The 22,284-nt window shown below is 35.2% G+C and overlaps 2 protein-coding genes across 2 annotated transcripts in view; one reads left to right on the top strand and one right to left on the bottom strand.

Annotated features, from left to right (window-relative positions):
• Positions 1 to 22,284, bottom strand: part of LOC136840602 (E3 ubiquitin-protein ligase ZNRF3-like) — a 714,205-nt gene that overhangs the window by 229,009 nt on the left and 462,912 nt on the right. The window lies entirely within an intron of this gene.
• Tusp (WD40 superfamily protein Tusp) overlaps positions 1 to 22,284 on the top strand; it is a 512,358-nt gene that overhangs the window by 12,840 nt on the left and 477,234 nt on the right. Inside the window, 1 exon segment of the mRNA XM_067107279.1 lies at positions 6,011 to 6,997. Coding sequence (XP_066963380.1) covers positions 6,902 to 6,997 — 96 coding nt within the window. The 5' untranslated portion in view covers positions 6,011 to 6,901.

Here is a 22,284-nt window from a genome sequence, read left to right on the forward strand (position 1 = left end):
GACAGAACGAAAGTTCTAGAATGTCAAGCATAGGCTACTTATCTTCTAAAATACTAACTGACTGGTTATTGTAAAGACTTGTCATATTACTATGGTCTGTAAGATAAGAATCGTCATATTGCTACCTCTTTTGATTGATGGGCCTTCATACAGACATGGTCTTGGGTTACAGGTAGATGATAGTATAGTCTGCTACTTACGTTTTATAAAAGCAAAATGGCCTAATTTACTAACGAGTTCCTAGACTACAAAATGAAGCACCGGCTTCAAGATTTTCGTATAACCATGACTCTCTAAACCAGTGGATTAGTTACCATGAAGCTTGATAAATATAGTTGGCCGCAGCCAGGGTTGATAATGGTAATTTTCGAAAACACACACACATCTATATCTATAGCGATAATATGTATATATATATATATATATATATATATATATATATATATATATATATATATATATATATATATATATCTGTGTGTGTGCCCTTCCTGTTCTCGATAATTACTTTTGGAGTTGCTGATAACCCCAAGACTTTATCATCCCTGGCTGTGGCCAACTATATTTGTCAAGCTTCCGTGTAACTAATTTATTTATTTATATAAACAAATAAATGAATAAATGCACACACATATATATACGTATGCATATATGTACATATATATATATGTGTGTGTGTATGTGTGTGTGTGTGTGTGTGTGTGTGTGTGTTTGTGAGTGTAAATGGACGTGTCTGGATCAAATGAATATGAAACAATTACGTCACGAATTATGAATAATGGAAAAACTACGCTGAATATATGGATCTCAATAAGGATTATAATCAAATAGATAGAAATGAAGTACTAACTTGACAGAAGCTATTACAAATTTTAATGGTGAAAACATAAGACTTGTTAGGATATAACATAGATAAGGTGAGTAACCGGTCTGATGTGGAAGTGGGTTTCAACAGTGCGTTTTGTCTCCATGACTGTTTAATATCTTTTTTTTTTTTTTTTTTTTTTTTAACGGAGGTATCATAAACATCAGAAAAGGGAAAGATGAGCGTGAAAGATGGACGATTATAATGGATCGACGTTGTTGTGGGTTAAATATGATAGTCGACTGAAACTTTTGTAGGCGGGAATAAAGCAGAAAAACCAGGAGGGTACAGCAATGAATGTTTGTAGGATGGCGGTACAATGGAAACGACTGATTTCTAAAGTTATTCATTAATAAATTAAACATATGATATTCAACTCAGATAACCATACACATGAAGCAACAAAAGTAGAAGGGTTCGTTTAAAAGGTTCGTAAGAAAAGAAGAGTATCTATGGGATTAAAATTTTAGGTGTCTCTCAGGACTGTTAAAGCAACATTGTTTCACAGAAGTGTAATGTTATGCCTGAATTCAAATTAAAGTAAAACTATGGAAGATGTTGAGTAGAACTGTCTGTACCGTATATGTTTAGTAAGAAGGTTTGAAACGGTGAAAATATTAAGATAACAGTAGGAAATGGTCAGTAACAGTGAAAAGACATAGACTATTTTGAAGTTGTTTGATTACATGGAAAGGAGGACGCGCGGTAACGAAAAAACGTACTTACTCATCTGTTTTCGGCAGGAGGACAGACACAAAGTGGAGCTGTCTATAAATAGTGGGAAAAGAACTTTAATATTCAGGAAGCGAGTCATTACGAAAAAAAGACACAGATAACTTAGAGGTGTGAAGGTCAATGAGGTGCTGCTGGGCCTATTGTTAGATATATGAAAAAGCTGATACTGAGGAGGCTTTCCACACAAGGGGTCCATCATTGATTCAGCCGTTAAAAGGGGAACGTGCCTGAGACTGTTGCTTTGTTATTTCTTTTACAGGAAATACACGTTGGCAGAGGTCAGGGTTATGTATGCACATACAACAGCAAAACGTCAACGAATACACGATTTTAACTAAGTAAAATGCTATACAGTATCTCGAAGGGCCACGCACTTAGAAGATGCAAATGACAATGTTTTATTTATGATCTCGAGGAAAGCTGTGCTGAAATTTTACCCAGCAGATATCTGAATAAAGCAATGCTCCTTAAAGGGGAAGAAGCGCACCCGAGTATAACCTGCCACAATAATACTCGCCTCCCTTTGGTATACTCGGTTTCATTTCGACTCCAAAAGAAAGCTAAGCATACAAAATACAGCTTTAAAGCTATTTGCCGTTGAAGGTTCTTTTTGACGGTCGTCGGTCGCCTCATCTTATTTCAGGTTTCAAATTAAGAGGTTTATCACAGGAAGGAAAAGACTGCATGCAAACAAACTGAACAAGATGACCACATTTTGTGAACATGCGAATGCTTAATATAGTTTAGAATATGGTGATACACAGAGAAAAAATGGGTCCATATAGTAGCTCAGAAAGAATAGTGATTACAACTGCACTAATATATATATATATATATATATATATATATATATATATATATATATATATATATATATATATATATATATATATATATATATATATATATATATATATATATATGAGAGAGAGAGAGAGAGAGAGAGAGAGAGAGAGAGAGAGAGAGAGAGAGAGAGAGAGAGAGAGAGAGAGACAGAAATGGTTACAATCTCATTAATCTTGTACATGTTGAAACAAGTAGAAAACTTACCGAGGAAAAGCAGTTTCAAATACATTAGGAACAAGGCTCATCAGGTGCACATCGACAACCTTTACAAACCGTGAGCCAACCTCTCTTTCTCCCAGGCAGACTCAACCGCATTAGTTAGGCTCTTTCATTCAAACACCTCCGTCAATCCATCAACCAAGCATTCCCCAAGGCTACCTCTCACCGTTTATGCTTGTCGCGAAATTACTGTAAAAACTCCGATATTTCCTTTCACCTTCATATTAAATACAGATAACTTTACAATCGAGGATAAAACTCATTAGATATATATCAACAAGCCTCGTTAATATCTCAGATACATAATCAAATGTAAATGAAACAGTATCACTGCTTTGCGTGTCATGGATCCATTTACTTAGTCGAGTACATTTGTGTGGCAAGATAATAAATGAGTGTTTATCTGTGTATCACTGAATATATATGGATGTTGATTTAATCGAAATCACATTCTTCCATGCTATTTACTAAACCGTTTCCAAATAATCTTATTCGGTTACTATCACCAATATAACGTTGAATTTTCCACACATCACTGTTTAACTTAACTCATTACTCATATTTTTCCATGCTTTGTGGACTCATCTGATTTCAATGTAAAATTAATTATTACTGAGCAGCGAAAATAAAAATCCAACAGGACACTAGATTAAGAAAGTGTTTAATGCTAGTCTTTCTTATAACTTGAAAAGCTGTCTGAGGGTACACAAATGCATATACCAACGCAGGAGGGTGCGACGTTTCTCGCGCAAGGAAAGAAACATGGCCAAGTACATTTACCTTCATTGCTGTATAAACCTACGAAATGTATGGGTTTTAGTTATTTGCAGAGAACGATCCCGTTCAATTTTGAACTGAGCCAACTTCAACCACAAACATGGTTTTCTCTGGACAATTTCGGGGTCCTGACCGCAAACCAATAAAAACGGGGTTTAAGGTGAAAGCCCCTTGATAACTTCCACGAACTTAGATTAAGATAAGAGATGAAGGTCAGGACGCAGAACCCAGCAATCTGCCAAAACTATTATATTTGAGGAAACGCTCCTCCGCAGTCGAGGTCAATGTTAAGTAAAATTTATATATATATATATATATATATATATATATATATATATATATATATATATATATATATATATATATATATATATATATATGTGTGTATATATATATATATATATATATATATATATATATATATATATATATATATACATATATATACATACACATATACATATATATGCATATATATTTATATATATACATGTATATATACATACATAATCTTATAATGCGCAAAGCAATTGCGACATGATCTTGTTTACAAATGGTTATTAGCAGATCTAATTATAGACCTGTATCACGTTGATACACATTCCCACATCTTTCATACATCTTAAAGCTAAACATCCCTGCATGGGGGATACCGCTTGCTGTGTATTTTCGTGCCCTGGAGACGGTAATACTGTTCTTTACAACGTTTCTGTTGCCCCACTCAGATGTCCAGCACAGATGTCCAACTTCTTTAACTTTACCCTGTTACAATGTTTTAAGTTTCATTTAAGAGCAAATTCTTCTAACTAGCCTAATGACAGTCTAGAAATGTATATATGGTTTCAGTGGTCCAGTTAATGTTCCTGTTAAACCACTAATAATAATAATAATAATAATAATAATAATAATAATAATAATAATAATAATAATAATAATAATAATAATAAGATGATGATGAAGAAGAAGAAACGCAAACGGTGATACACCTGAAACAAATATAAAGCTTGCCATGCAGATTAGGGAAGTAGCTGCTACAAGGCAGGCCCTTAGAGCCTTGAATGCAGCAACCCCAAGGCTTGTTTATACTGCTTAAAAATAATAAAAAGCTGTTAAAAGGAATGATCGTGGCTTAGTTGCATCCGTAAGTAGTCCATTTCATGGGAAACACCCACTATGGCTTCTTGTGGCACCCAACAGCTCTTTGTTGAAATCGCTTAACAGTGAGAATGAAGACATTCAGCAAATAGTGAGGGGGAACGCCATGAAAATAATGCCTTTGTAACATTCTTTTATAAATCATGACAACGTTTTTCCCACGAGTGCCCCCATGCAAGTGATGATGACCCTAATAAAAGCTGATTTGCAGCAACGTTTTATTAAATTACTCGAAATGAATTTGTGTTCATATTCTAGTAATAACATTGACATTAATAATGGGAATACGGAATTTGTTATAAGAAGGGAAAATTAAAGGGCCTTAAGCTACAAACCCCGGATAAGCTGAATTTTGTTATAATAAACCTTACAACGTGATATAGAACGTCCGATTATTCTGCAAGATGGCCACATTAATATGTCTTTCATCAATTTACCGTAGCTCTAGAAAACATTCCTTTTTCTGGGATAAACTTTCTTTTCATTGTTAGTCATCGTTTATTTCCTTGCCACTATCATCTCTCGACTCTGCAGCATATCTTTGCTTGCAAAGGTGTTTAGTGAGAGTTAATGTAACTCCATCTTTTGAGTGTCTTATCATTAATACAACCAGCTTCATTAAAAAAACATTCTACCTTTTTTAGATTTACCTGCTTTATCTACATTTTCAAAGACTTGAAGAGTGTTTCCTAATAAGCCACAAGATTCGCTTTCCCACAACGACATTTTCCCATCCCTGACAACACGTTAAATGTTGACACAGGGTCCCCTTGTCCATCAAGACTTCTCTACCGCTCTCAAAGTATTCCCTAAATGTTCATTACATGTCTTTGTCCTACTCTGAAAAATACTTGGTTTTTGAGGACATCTTCTTTCATTCACAGCATCATAACAAACACAACCTTCATCATATCATATTTGTCCTTCATAGCAATTCTCCATACAAGGGAAAATATTCCAAGCCAGCTTGGTATTTGACTCAACTTCTTACAATTCACATTGCTTGCTGCTTCACGTACTTTTTGTCCCGCCATGACCCTACATAATTACTTTGCATACATATTAGCCTACTACTATTAGAAATATCCATAATTAAATTTAGTGTTACGAAGAGAGAAAGCAGAAATGATGCAAATGTTGAATGACTGTTAGAGAGAGAGAGAGAGAGAGAGAGAGAAAGCTCTTAACAACTCAGCAACGGGAGAAAAAAGAGACGTATTGCTTTAATGAGACTCTGCAACCAGTCAATTTATAAACAGAGTATATATATATATATATATATATATATATATATATATATATATATATATATATATATATATATATATATATATATATATATACTGTATATACACACGTATAAAGTAATAATCCCAAATACCTTTCATATTATTAATTTCATTTAAATTCTAGCGAGCATGATGTTGGGGCACCCTCTCCTATTCACACGATAAACAAAGGACTTCTCAGAAGTTTTGCAAGTAAATCCGATGATGTGAATAGAAAAATATACATAAATGGTGTGTTTGTTACCAAACGATATGACGCCACAGTGGTAAACCTCCCAGTTCAAACAAGAATATATCGCAGATACGCGACGTCATACAAAAGTTCGGGAGGTCCACAGAATATTTTGCACTGAAAGTAAAAGGTCAGTAGGGACACGATGTGACCTCTCATCAATTTTTCTGGATACACCTCAAAGTTTTAATTGTCGGCTTATAAACGCATAAATAATATGATAACAACTCCTCATAAAAATATTAAGTAAAAACAGATTACGCAGACTAATAATAAACCACTTAACATTTAAAAGTCCTTTATAAAAAAGGGTTCAAAGATCATATCACTTAGCGTAACAGTCCAAGATAAAATAAGTGACAACTGACAACTGAGAAGGAACATTAACTGAACAGATCGCGCATGTAATCAGAGAAGGAAGCATTGTGTATGAAAGGTTTTCCTCCTCGGCCCATGCGGACCAGGGCCCTGCAGCCAACACGCCCAAGGATGCTGGGATCATCTGTTTCCTAGTTGGCTCCTCCTCGATCTTCGAGGACGAGCGGAACAACGACCCTGAGTCGGAAGGCGGGACGGCTGGAGGGGGAGCTGGGTGGAGGGGGTGGAGAGGTGGCCCTCGAAAGTGTTGGGGGAAGTGAAGGGCGAGGAGAGATCGACTCGGACGAGGGTGGGGGTGGAGGCGGTGGAGGAGGTAGTGGTGGCGGTGGTGGTGGCCCTCCAAGATCTCCCTCGAACTCGCCGTCTTCGTCTTTCTCCTCCTCCCCCTCCTCAACCTCTTCCTCCATGCATCTCCACCTCGAATCCACCTCCAATGCTCGGAGTGACTGTTCCATCCTCTCCCTCTCCTGGATGGGGAAAGTGCCCGACGATATGCCCGAGGTAAGTCCTTTCAGTCCTGGTCCACCAGCAATCTCTCCTATTCTCTCCTCTCTTGGTCACTGCTACGGTTCTCTCTTTTTTTTTTTAATCCAGTTGTTAGTTATTGCACCGGTTCCCCGCCCTTCCCCCAATCTTGGTTATTGCTATGGTCCTCCTATTCTCTGTCAGTTCTCTGCTATTGCTTTAGCTCTCCCCTTTTATATCAATTTTCTTGTCATTCTATTGGTTCTCCCATTCTCTGCTTTTGCACTGGTTCTCTCCTTTTCTATTCAGTTTATTTTGTTCTCTTTGACTGCTCTGGTTCTGTCCTTTTCTTCACATTTGCCCTCAGATTATTTCATCTCTCCTTTTGTATTCACCTCCCAGTCGCTGCACTGGTTCTCTTTTTTTGTTCATTCCCTGTCATTCATTGGGTTTTTCCTTTTCTCTACATTCTCAATCACTGCATTGGTTCTCTCCTTTTCCATTTATTCTCTGTTATAGAAATGGTTCTCTTTCTACCTAATTCTCACATTTTTATTTGCTCTCTCCTTGTCTACTCAATATCTGTCATAACATTGGATTTCTTCTTTTCTGTCAATTCCAATCATCATATTGCTTCTCTCATTTTCTATTTTTCCTATCCAGCACTAGTTCTTTCCTATTCTATACATTCTTTGTCGCTGCATTTGGCTTCTCCTTTCCCATCTATTCCGTCATTGGACTGGTCTAGACATTTTGGAGTATTTGATGTAGTTTTTTTTTATTTAGGTATAATACTTATATCCTCCTATTCTGTCTCATTACAGCTATGTTACTTAACTTTGCCTCAGTATTGATCGCATTGTAGTTTTTCTTTTTTTTATTATAATACTTATTTTAGACTTCGTTTGTTTTTGCTGTTAGAAAGTTTTTTTTATATATGGCAATGTGTTTCCTTATTTGCCAACAATAATGGCTTAGATGAAATGTGAATCTAGGTATCCTAAAAAAAGCTAAGGATGTAATTGCACACGTAGCTTTTCAGTGTCAAAGAAAAATTCGGGTATGGAGGTTTTCTCGGTCTTTCTCATCAATAATTTACAACACAGACCCTCCTTATTGGAAATCTCAACTACGTCATTAATCTCTTATACCATTTTCATCATTATCATTGTGCACTCAGTCTTACGAAATAGCCAAGACATCATCAGATTGATTAGAAAGCTCCTCCAGAAAGTATTCTATAAATAAAAAGAATAGAGAAGTAAAGTCAAACTCATATAAATAACTTATCAAACTTGTGTTTTAAAACCTACTCTGGCTATAATTCTGATAGTAATCGGGTAACCAGATAGTATACAGGCTTATGTGATAGTTTCTGAATTTCTACGTTGGTCCTACACAGTTCCAGGCCAGTAATAAAGCACGTTAACATTTTATCTGCGTTCTTTAACGCGTCATCTCTGTTACTCCAACTGAATGAGATAAACAACTTCAGACGATGAAAAAACTCCATGTTGTTAATGAAAATTTTATAGGTTTCTGAAATTTAACACCGTTAAATCAACAGTTACAGCCTCTCTTAAACTGTGACAGTTCGTCAGGTCATTATTAATGCATTTGAAGGAAGTTTCAGCAGTTCCAGTGTCTGTCCATCAGCCAACGAAACTCCTTTCAAAACTTGGTGGTGAATTTCTAATAGTGGCCATTGCTTCAAGATAATTTCCAGTCCTGGGAGATCTCTAATACGTATTTTATTCTGGTGGTTACTGCGCTCCGTATTACTGGGAATAACATAATATTGATGAGTAACTTTCGAAAAAATATTAGTACGAGTGTTGCCGGAAGACAGATGGCTAAATCACACCTACTGCGATGTTGCCTGTGAAATGAAATCGACAAAAAATATAAAAAATAAAAGCAGCCGAATAACAGACAAAGGAGAGGGTTAGAATCTTTTGACAAGGCTGAGGACAGAACTGTAGTAAAACGTGATACAAATCTTTTACACTTAGTCTCCCCAAATGTTATTAAAGCTGCTTGGATTTAACAAATTATTTATAAAAGGAATCTACAGTTCAAGCGGCCTGGATATTATGAAAAGCCTGTAGAAGAAAAGGAACTTGTGTCCCTCTCGCATTCAGAAAGTTTCAGATTCGCTCCCTTCACTCAACGCACTCAGATATGATCATATTTTCATTGAAATGATTGTTGGTTCTTCGCTTGAATTACATTCAGGTGCTATCATATCTTCCTGGATTGGAATCCTGGAATCATTACTTAGTTCATACCTAAGAATCGAATATTTTCCCATTGGTTTAACGCCCTTGAATGTCCTACCGTATCCTCACGGAATATAGAATCAGGGCCGATCATTTGATTCATTTGTGCGTGCTTTTACCATCCTCCTTGATTGGAAATCGGGTCCATCGTTTGAACTATTTCCAAATGCTATCGTATCTTTCCAGAACAGAATACACGAACTTTTTTTTAATTCAAATCTAGGTTATGTTAAATCAATCACAAATCGAATCTGGGCCCCTCGCCCGATTCACCTCCACCTGAAAACATATATTCCCGAAATGGAGTCCAGACTCATTGCTTAATTCAAACCCAAAACCTGTTTATCCTAGAATCGAATCATGGAATCGAATCTGTGTCGTGTGTCGTGAGGCGTCTCGCATGTAGTTACTGTAAGATCTTCCTTAAATGAAATCAGCGTTGATCATTTGAATCACTTCCAATTGCCATTATGCTTTCTGTGACATGACTTTGGATTCATCTGTTTATTTTTTTCAAGTGTTGCTACATTTTCTGAAATAGAATACATCCCCAAATACTTATTAACGCCATGGGATGTCATCTGACCCAGAAACGAATCATTGTCCATCACCTGCTGCATTTCTTCGTATTATTATATCTTCACGAAATCGAATCAGGGTCCATCGTCTGGTGCGCATCCAGCTGCTATTAAATATCCCCGGAAGGTAATCCGAGTTCATTCCTTGATCTGCTTCCAGGAGCTGTTACTGCTGGCATCAAATTCGGGTTCATTGCTTTTATACTTTCCTAGAATGGAATCTGGACTTGATTCACTTCCAGCTCTACATTATTTTCAGGAATCGAAATTGGGTCCCTAATTTTATTTACTTCATGGCACTGTTAGCTTTTCTAGGACTAAAATAAAGGCTCACTGGTAAATTCACACTCAAACGCTATCTTATACTCTTGGAATCAAATCCCGATCCACCACCTTCATTTGCCTCTAGGCGGTGTCATATCTGCCTGGAATTCAATCCTGTGCAACGCGTTCATTTAAATCCAGGTGCCTCTGTATCTTCATGGAGTGGGATTTGAGCCTACTTTAGGATTCACGCCCAGATGCTATTTTACTTTCCTGGAGAAATCCAGGTTAGTCGTCTGATTCACTTCCAGGTGTCATCATTTCTTGTTAGATCGGAGTCTGGGTTCATTACTCCTATGAAAGCCAGGCGCTGGTTCATCTCCCTGATTCACTTCCAGTACTATATGATCTCAATGAATCGAGATTGGGGGCGTAATTTTATTTACTTCCCATAATCTTAGATTTTCCGGGAATAGAATTAAGGATCACTGAGTAATTCCCGTTACAATGCTTTAACACATTCCTGAAATCGAATCCTGATCCATCGTTTGATTCACTTTCTGGAGGAATTATATATTCCTATAATTAAATCCACTGCCAAGGTTTGATTTAAATCCAAGTGGTGCTGTATCCTCCTGGTACTGGATCCAGGTATTTTGTTTGATTAATTCCCAGGTGCCATTATATTTCACTTACAAAAAGGTCTTGAAATACACCCGGTCCAGTATGCACAAAGGCAGTTCAAAGGTAGGTATTACTGTCAGTGATTACACACATAAAAGTCTGTGGTTGAAGAGAAGTCTTTCAGTGATGACAAAATGTACGCAGTAATTCAATTAATTTTTGTTAGAAAAAAATATGGTGCTAAGAGTTCGGCAAAAGCAGAATACCTTACACTCCCATATAGAATTTTGACATGGACTCTCCCTGAATTACGTGTCATGAATTCCGGGACTTCTACGACATTTACCACTACCACCAAAGAGAGAAACCTAATTACAAGAATCCTTATCCCTTCAGAAGACAAATGACTTAGGCGCAGACAATGCTGAAATACAAGGAATCATTTTATAATCTTTGAATGGAGACGTGCACATCAAAATAAACATTTTAAGCCTCAGGATATGTAACATTTTTAATGAAAAGTCGAAAGCAATAATGGTAGTTATTTTCACTTAATTACCACATCACGGTTTAGCTCAAGTTATAGGACGTCTATAAATGTTTATGGATAGAAAAGTGATTTTCGAAGGTTACTGGCACCGATGACCATTTTACGATTCATCCGAAATATATACAGTATGTCATCACACAGACACACTTGTCTCTTCTTTCCCCAAGTTAAATTTACATGACCTACTTTCTGAAGGACCCCCAGGTATAACAACGATCTCTATGAAGCACAAGTACCTTTCAATAGGTTGTTTACATAATAGGAGGGCTCCAAACATAAACTAGAACCAGGCAAGAACAAAAGAAGCCCCTTCCAAAGAATAACACCTCTTATGTAAACAAACTCTCATTAATCTATGTCCTATAAATGATGACCACAATAATGATTTAGGGTGATACGACACAAATATGAAAACTGAAACTTGAAATCAACAGCTCACGCGACGAAAGGAAGAGGGTTGATGAAGGAAAGACAGGCCGGGGGTGGGGGAGGGGGTTTGTCTTCACACAGGGTCTCCTCAGGCGCAACTCTGCTCCCATTGTTAGTGGGTCTTTTGATGACAATATGGAATCAAATATTTTCCGAGGGAATGGGTCCCAAAAGGTCGGGTTTGGCGCCTCAGTCCCGACTACTTTCTCCCTGTACTACTTGCCTTCTCCCATCGCTTATCCAAAGAATGGAGGTGATGATGCCACAGCTGGAATCCTTCTAGGATTATCTATGGAATGATTTCCCCACTCTCTCTCTCTCTCTCTCTCTCTCTCTCCTAAAACGCTGGAAAGACCGAAACTTAACCCCGATAACCTTAACCTCCTAAAAAACGTTCTTCCTATTTTATCTCCAATAAAATCGAAGATTGAGTTGAATTTGAAATGCAGGATTTACATAACAGAAATCTCAGATCCCCCGCACCCATACGCCTCTCTCTCTCTCTCTCTCTCTCTCTCTCTAGATTAAGAATCAACACAACCCCTTAATTAACTTCATCTACTTTCACGAGAACTTCAAACCTATTCAAGAAACAAACTTTCTTTTTTCCGGGGATTAGACAGGATCCGATCGGCTCACAATTACCACAATGGAAACTACCCTTCAAGATTTTAGTCCTTTATATAATCGGAGGAGAGCGTTCACAAAGCGCCGGTAGAGTGGAAGTTAGCATTTAGCGTCATAACTTCAAGGAGAATAGCCGCGCTGAGATCCTTTTAAGAAGCGGCCTGACTAAATTTTGTGAATTTCATTCTCTGTATCCTTTGTAACCGGCACTAACTTTACGGAGGCGTCTCAGAGAGAGCAGCTGTGATGCGGACCTTGAATTTCATACCTACTCACTCCCGCCTTTATTATATTTTTTACACATTCATTTTTGCATTCATTTTGCATCAGAATAGTATAAACATTATATGTAAAATGCATTATGAAAGTAATTTCATATGAACTAAAGTGTGCAAAATTTGTTTTAAAAGCACAATTTCCACATATGTATTTCCAGTTTGACTTTTTCATTTTACATATTATGCCATTAATTTTCTCAGGAATGGTGAAACAGAAAAATCTAACTGAATTTATTTAGATAAGAGATGTTTAAGTTATATAAAAAGCAATATATATACGAAATCACACAGACTAAAATAAACGTGACTAGTTTGTATCAGATGAGATAGAGAGTTCTTCATTCAGTTTATCCTACATGATCTTAAAAGGAAAAATTCTTATTGATTCCAAATATATAGAAAAATATCCTTTGTATAAAAAAAGAGAAATGTTCGGCTTTTTAAACTTGAGTTGAATATCTTATTACAATACATACTCACTCAGAGATACACATACACACCACCCCCACACACACACACACATACATATACATATATATATATATATATATATATATATATATATATATATATATATATATATATATATATATATATATATATATATATATATATATATATATATATATATATATATATATATATATATATATATATATATATATATATATATATATATATATATATATATATATATATATATATATATATATATATATATATATATATATATATATATTATATCACACACACACACACACACACACACACACATATATATATATATATATATATATATATATATATATATATATATATATATATATATAGTTTAACCTTGTACCTAGCAGATTTCTTATTTTAACAGCTTAACTGGATTGGATTACCTTAAATTTCTCCCCTGTCAAGTTTTGCTAAAAATAGCTTCTTTGCTCGTTAGATAATGCCGACAAAATCTTTTCACATTGTGTAATTCATTTAAAAATCAATTTTTGTTGAATAATATCATAAATATCGAGTAAAATACAGACTTCCGATTTTTGCAACATTTAGAAATCCACTGAAGATTTACGGAGCATGTTCTTTATATTGGTCTCTCTGACCAGGTGATTAGTTGGCCTACATTAGTTAGTTAATGTTAATTTATGACTTCTACTCGGTTATACCGTGCATGTTACGAATGCCTTCGGCTTTGAAACAGCAATGAAAGAATACCAACTCTGCGGAATGTAATGTTTACCAAGAATCTTCAGTTAAGTGAGCCTAATGTCATAGAAGAAACGGTGCCCGGAGACTCATCGTTTGCAAATATTCACATCCTAATTTTACCGAAAGGTGGCGGAAGCGATCTTTCGCTGGAGTGATCCAGTTGAATTAAAGCCTTGAATAAAGAGCGCAGATAGTTACGCAAGAGACAGAGAACACTGAATGAAAGGAAGTCAGTGTTTTATCCCAAGTAATTACACAGTACACAGAACAAAATTTCAAGAACCTTCTCAGTTTGAACAAGCTTTCTTTACTGAATCTTTAGCAGCTTCCCTGTCTACAAAAACTGCAATACCAACCCGAGTTTAAGATTTCGCTGGTGACAACGATTCAGTGCTGTTTCACTGGCTACGATAAATGTGAAAAACGCCATTTAGATGTAGTAAACGCTTTAATATTTTTGACATCTGTCACACTTAGTCGGTGGAATTCAACACTTCTCTTTCGCCAAGCTAAAATGTTCTTTTCCAGCATCTCTTCCTAAATTCCTGCATCCCAACATTTTTTAACGGACGGGTCTATCGCTTCCATCCGGTTTGAGCAATGGTTTCTTTCCTGCCTTCGTCACTTTTTCTACCTCAGGCCTCCCTCAAATAATGGCATTAAGTTCCACACAAAATCCACCTTCATGAAATGCTTAAACAACCAATAGAAAATGGCAATTCAGTTAATTTCCAGATGTAAAATCTAGCTTCTGTATTCCGGATTCATATGGTCCCCCAGACTTCTCATTAATCCGCGAATAACATTTTGGGCAGAAAGGTAATTAGCATCTTGTAAAGCTCTTACTATTTGTGAGCCGAGCTTCTTTTGCTCCGAGGACTTACGAGCACTATTTTACTGGAGGTTCTCAGGACGACTTCCATTACCGCAGAGGGTTGCTCTCATAGAAAAAAAAAAAAAGAAAAATAGATGATAAAATCACAAGAGCAATTCCCTTTATTTTGCCAACGTTTATTTTGAAGCTTCTTTAACCATTAGCTGATTTCTAGGCATACTGAGAATAAGGTTCGTTTATGAACCAATCGCTTTCATGATGTTTCGATGGTAACTAAAAGGTTATTTTGTAAACATGAACAAGAAACCAAAAATTATTTTTATGAATGAAACTAAGTAAAAATCACGAGGTTTCACTGACTGACCCTCCATGGCATGCCTTCTTTGCCAAATCCTTTTCCTGTAAAAAGCAGTTTACGAAAACCTTAAATGTCCTTTTCTATATCCGGAAATAAAATGCCGATAGATAAAAGCATAAACTCTTACGTCATTCTCTCTTGAACATTTTTACCTGAGTTTTATGTGATCCCTTTATGGTCGAGAGTTCATTCTCAAAGCTTTCGTTTGACGGAAAGGCCCTTTAGAGTCGATATCAAAGGTGAAAGAAGTAATATTGTTACTACCACGGTTTATCACTTGATGATCTTTATTTTGTCATTTTCTTCCAGTTTCTTTGTAAGAAATAAACAAGCATAAAATCGCGACAAAGTTTCTTCGGCGCAATCGAGTTTTCGGTACAGCGTATAATGCTATATGAAACTCTCGATGTGCTGCGGTATGAAACTCTCAGCCACGACCGGACAGCGCTCAGTTGCTCCCCAGATGCAGTCACGTGAAGATGCGTCGGCGGCTGGCACCTCTACAGACGCACGATCATTGCTAACTTTAACCTTAAATAAAATAAAAACAAACAGAGGCTAGAGGGCTGCAATTTGGTATGTTTGATAATTGGAGAGTAGATGTCAACACACTAATTTGCAGCCCTCTAGCCTCAGGAGTTTTCAAGATCTGAGGGCTGTAAGAAAAAGTGCGGATGGACAGAGAAATTGCCATCGCAATGGTTTTCTTTTACAGAAAACTAGAAGAGAACTCTGAATCTGAGAATCACACAAGGATAAATTCACGACACATCACCTGACCATGTTCACTGAGGATCATGGTGAGGACCTCTCTTTTTCCACGTCAATGACACACACCACTCTTTTTGTGTCTCTATGCAGATGTGCTTTGTCACCAAATGAAGCTTTAAGACAATCTTAAATTTAGTTCTGAAATTTATTAAGCGTCGGAGAGAATAAAGGAAAAATAGTGTTTATGAAACAAAAAATTCCTATTAAAAAGAACCGTCGAGTAACATTCGGGTATTACACCTGGCTATCCAGAATCTCATAAAACACCAAGAACCATTTCAATTCCCAAGATAAAATTATCATAATGTTGTAAGGAAAGATGATACATACCACAACAGCAATAATAGCAATGATACAACAATAGCACCACCACCACCACCACCACCACCACCACCACCACCACCAACAACAACAACAATAATAACAACAATAATAATAATAATAATAATAATATAAACCCGAAAAATTCAAGGGTGGTTTGGTCTGGGTTATTAAGAGTTTTATCGTGCTGGCAGGTGATAAAAATTTGCTTCAGGAGAGTTTTTTTTTTTTTACCAATATACGAAACTGAAAACCTGGAAGAACCTACAATAACGTCATGAGCAACACAAGGATATATATGTACACAAACAGCATAAAAATATATCATTCAATTATCACAGAAATTCTGTCATTCACCGACTTGTATACAGGAAACCAAATCTGTCAAGCGATTCCACGTCCTGTTATTATTATTATTATTATTATTATTATTATTATTATTATTATTATTATTATTATCCAGAAGAGGAACCCTATGCATAAGTAACAAGCCCACAGGGGCCATTACTTGAAATTCAAGCTTCCAAAGAATATGGTGCTCATTAGGAAGTAAGAGAAGGTAAAGGGAAAAACAGAGAGAAGAGACCTCACCACTTAAAAGAAAAAAACTAAATTAATAAATAGATAAAAATCTACTAAAATGCCAGGGGAATAGTAAAAGGGAGTAAACGATAATTACTTTGAGTGTCGATCTCGAAGCTTTACATCACAATCACCAGTCTTCATGTATAAACACAAAGTTGCATTGCCCCGTCAGCTGATTGTATGTCAAAACGTTAACTCTTTTTTTTCTAACCGTTAAGAAAAACATGAAATATTTATCAATTAAGACAAAACATAAATATATTTATCAATATATATATATATATATATATATATATATATATATATATATATATATATATATATATATATATATATATATATATATATATATATTATATATATATATATATATTATATAATCAATTTGGTAAATACTGTGAGATATATATATATATATATATATATATATATATATATATATATATATATATATATATATATATATATATACATACATATATATACACACATTATGTGTGTACATATGCCCAAGCATACATAAATAGGTACCAATATTCAAAAAAAATTAAGCTTATAAATTTCTGTTTAATGTTAAATTGTTTCTACCTTGGAAATCATACAGAAGGGGAATTATAATTAATGAGTGGTTGGTCACCTGACGGATTTGATCCGCCATGTGACCAACCATTCATCAGTTATAAATCTCCTTCGGTATTATTTCTGAGGTAGAGCGGAATGAATAATAAACAACATTGGAAGCTTAATATTATTCACACACAAATAATATCTATAATATTATATATATATATATATATATATATATATATATATATATATATATACATATATAGAACATTTATATATATTTTTTTATATATATATATTATACCAATAATATACATTCTCCTACCTATGGAATAATACCAAGGAGATTTATAAACAGTTTTATCGGTGACCAAACACATGATCAATTTTTTTTTATATGGATGAAATTATTTTTTATAGCTACCAATGTTGCTTAATATACATTCTCCCTACCTATGGAATAATACCAAGGAGATTTATAACTGATAACTAGTTGGATACCTGGCGGTGACCAACCACTTATCAATTTTTATGATTTCCAAGGTACAGCGAATTGAATATTAAACGAATTTTATAGCTTAATGTTTGTGAATATATATATATATATATATATATATATATATATATATATATATATATATATATATATATATATATATATATATATATACGTATATATATATGCACATATATACATTATGTATATATATGTATATTGTTTGTGTGCAGGTGTGTGTATATATATATATATATATGATCCATATCTATACACATACACACATATATATATATATATATATATATATATATATATATATATATATAAATATATATATATATATATATATATATATATATATATATATATATATATATATATATATATATATAGGGTCATTCATTAATAAGCAAAACTGCATCAATTATAGCCAAGTTCGTTTTTTAACTGCTGATTCAGGGATAAGGCCTTAAGTGCAAAAATTTCCCCCAGCATCAGCCACTTCATGTATCATGCATCCATACAAAATGCTTTTTAGAAGTGCGTGATATACCCATACGCTAAGCTCTGCTCCCTCTTTCTTGGTGACAGTATACGTTTGCTGGATATTAAGGTCTTGTTTCTACACCTCTTGGACACCATTCAACATTAACTTCTCCGGTCTCCCTCTCTTCCTTCATTCCAAAGCAACCGAAATATATAAAGTTCCTCATTGGACGGGTCGGGTACCGTTCTCAGCTAGCACTCTGCTGGCCCCGCGTTCGATTCTCTTACCGGCCGATGAACATTTAGAGGAATTTATTTCTGGTGATATAAATTCATTTCTCGCTATAATGTGGCTCGGATTCCATAATAAGCTGTAGGTCCCATTGCTAGGTAACCAATTGGTTCTTAACCACGTAAAATAAATCTAATCCTTCGGGCCAGTGGGCTGGTTAAACTAAGGTATACTTAACTTTTTTTTTTAACCGAACTACATAATTTTACTACTTTTTCCATCTAACCATTTTATCTTAGCTTGCTCTTTGACCTTATCACTTCTTAACATTTCCTACACTTTCAATCCTTCTCATTCCACACACACATTATGCAAGCAATTCATCTCAAGAACCTCGACAATAATCCTTCCTTACGTCCTAACTGCTGCTTTCACAGACGTTCATCTTCTCTTGCAAATCCCTGATTCAACTATTCCATGATTCGCCTCGCCTCTCCTCACACAACCCTTTCCACATACTCTCAGATACCCGAATAAATCAAAGGCTCTCATTTTCCAACATCAGAATTGTCATTCATTGCTCCATCTCCCTATTTTCTTTTTATTTTCATAAAGTTTCGCTGCACAAGTATTGCAGGCCATAACACAGTTTTCTTTACTTCAATGCGTAATAAAACCCGAAGACCTTATACTGAATATATATATATATATATATATATATATATATATATATATATATATATATATATATATATATATATATATATATATATATGTATATATATGTATATACATATATATATATATATATATATATATATATATAAAACAACACACACGCACACAGACACAAAAACACACACATGTGTATATATATGTGTGTGTGTGTGTACGCGCGCGCACTCTACATATTTGCACATATGAGAGGGAAAGTGAGAGAGAAACTGATGAGTGATAACAAGTTTCCCCAATTAGATATTAATTTGCGAGAGTTGTGCAGGAGATGTCTTCCTTAACGGGGTCAGGTTGTAACGAAGTTAATTAAGATTGAAAGAGATACGAACATACGAATGTACATACAATTAAGTACACTGTACGCCGGAAGATTGGGTGTGAGGTGTCATCTATGTGTATCTATATTGCTTACGCGAGAACTTCAAACAAATTTTCCAACTACCTGACCGGGTACGGGAGGTTTATAAGAAAGGAAGACTTTCTTGCGCTTTAATAATAATAATAATAATAATAATAATAATAATAATAATAATAATAATAATAATAATAATAATAAATAAGTTTCAAACTAACTTCATTAAAAAGAAAGGTTGTCTGGGTGCCGTTGATTTACATTGCAATTTCTCAATCTCCCGAATGAGTTTCTTCGTAGCAGGAAGTAAATTATAAAACAGCTGAGCAAAGTTCATTTACTCTTAACGCTTCGGCAGTTCTTTCTACCATTTACAAAAGATGAATGAAGCCAGGGGCTCAAGATGCATGCTTGTACTCCTGGTTCCATTCTTCTTTAGTAAATTGCATCATGAAATACCGAATCGTTAAAGAATAATTTAACTTTGGACGGCTGTTATATAATTTACTTCCTGCTACGAAGAAGCTCATTCGGGAGATTGAGAAATTGCAATGTAAATCAACGTCATCCAGACGGTTTTTCTCTTTAATAATAGTAATAATAACAGGTTTAAATATGGAGACTAATGTGTACGCTATTAGTGAGCGGTGAAACTCTGTTAACATTTGCTAGATCCGTGGATTGCGCCTAGCCTATCACCTACTAGCCAACCCTTGGCTCAAGCAACAGCGTCTACCTGAGCCTAGGAAGAGGGAGGGAAACTAACAACCTCATCCCTGAAACCGGAAGGCTACGCCTTTTGTGCATCACCCCCTCCAAAGGGAAAACAGGTGAAGGGTTAATAATAATAATAATAATAATAATAATAATAATAATAATAATAATAATAATAATAATAATAATAATAATAATAATATAATAATACTATCATATAAACGACTTTAATTTGTGAAAAGAGTGTAATGCGTTTCCTGTGCCACTGGACATTGAAGGTATCACAAATACCTCTCATTAATGTGCCAAACGGGAAAAATGATGATTAAAATTTGTAGTTGTAAGAACATCAACAACAACCAAAAGGCAAGAAAAAAAAAATTACATAAAAAAAAACAAAAAAAATAAAAACACGAAGGAAATATGTCCATTGAATTTTGTGAACAAAGCATTTTAATAAGAATCACTATGGAAAACAGTAGAAAAGTAAAAAAAAAAAATTAAATAAATAAGAAGGAATCAAACACAAACTGTGACTGAAGCAAACCCCTTGTGTACACAGTACCTTCACAGGGTCTGACCTAAGGGACGCTAATTGAATGCCGTAAAAGCCGTGGACAAGGCTCACCCCTTAATATCCTCAGAGTGCAGGAAATCATGGTTTCTGTAACTTCTGGTCCGTCGCGAGAGAGAGAGAGAGAGAGTAAAATATCAAAGGAGTTGTCCGTAGAGTTTTACACAGCTCTACGGAATGCAGTTTATGAGATGGAGAACGGGAGTGACCGCGGGACACAGTTTTTAATAAACTGATTATCTGTTACATTTAAAAGGCAATTTATTTTTTTCCAAAGGGAATATAATTGTTTTTGAGAAAGAAGAGTCCCCTCCGGAAATCACGTAAAAATACTTCACTTGGACCCCCAAGAGAGGGAAAGACAGAGACAGGGGAGGGGGAGGAGGAAACAGAGGATTAAACGAAGACTGTATTAATTATATACTGTAGGTCGACAGAGATATTAACGGTTAGTTGACACCATATCGAGAGAGAGAGAGAGAGAGAGAGAGAGAGAGAGAGAGAGAGAGAGAGAGAGAGGATTTCACTTCAGCAACGGTTAATCTATAAAAGGGCGTCTAGTATCACGTTACCTAACCCCGACAAGTATTTTTCAATATAAATCAGCTGAAAATAAGAGCAAATGCTCACAAAATATAGTCAAGCAATTTATCATACTAATTCTTAAACCAAAATTCAAAAACTCGTGAAAGATCCAGGGTCAAATTTATCATCTGAAAATGTAATGTGCTGTCATCAACACTTAAAAGGCTGTTAATAAGCGTTACCAATCCAACTTACTGCCAAAACATCATTAATAATCTCTTGCAACTAAATTTTCCCAAACTTAGAAATGGTATCACACTAACCTACCAACAGGCAATCCCGGTAAGCGCTAACGTGAGGCATTCGCATGCAAATTACAGCGCTTACACACACAACCTTATTGAATGAAAAGAAGAGCTCTCAACTTCAGAATCTGTTAACAAGCTTTAGTACTTGAAATTAGCATTAGAAATTCATGAGCGCTATCACACATTCTTGGCACAGACTACTAATGATCAGCTGCATAAACTTATAATAATCAGTTGCATGCAAATGTAGGATCCGAAGCTCGTGTGTCCCTGTATGCAAAATCCGCGTCCGAAAATGTCAGCTAGCCCAGTTAACATCAGGTACTATTAAGAAACATTTTATGGACGCTGCGTCACAAACTCATGGCTGCTGGTAGATAATTTTAGCGTCAAGACCTTGTAGTGTGAGTGGTAGCACGCGAACTTGACGTCATAGATTCTGAATAAAGGATACAAAAATGTCTGAAACACTTAAGAAACGACAACAATGAATGGTAGAAAAAACGCACTTTACTAAACTCTCGAAGGAAAATATCATTTGCATTATTGAAAAATATGCTTATACGGATACTTATGTTAATACTAGCAAGAATTACGAACTCTTAACAAGCGTTAGTAAGCTA

This window comes from Macrobrachium rosenbergii, chromosome 8 (assembly GCF_040412425.1).
Source record: "Macrobrachium rosenbergii isolate ZJJX-2024 chromosome 8, ASM4041242v1, whole genome shotgun sequence".
Classification (NCBI taxonomy): Eukaryota; Metazoa; Arthropoda; class Malacostraca; order Decapoda; family Palaemonidae; genus Macrobrachium; species Macrobrachium rosenbergii.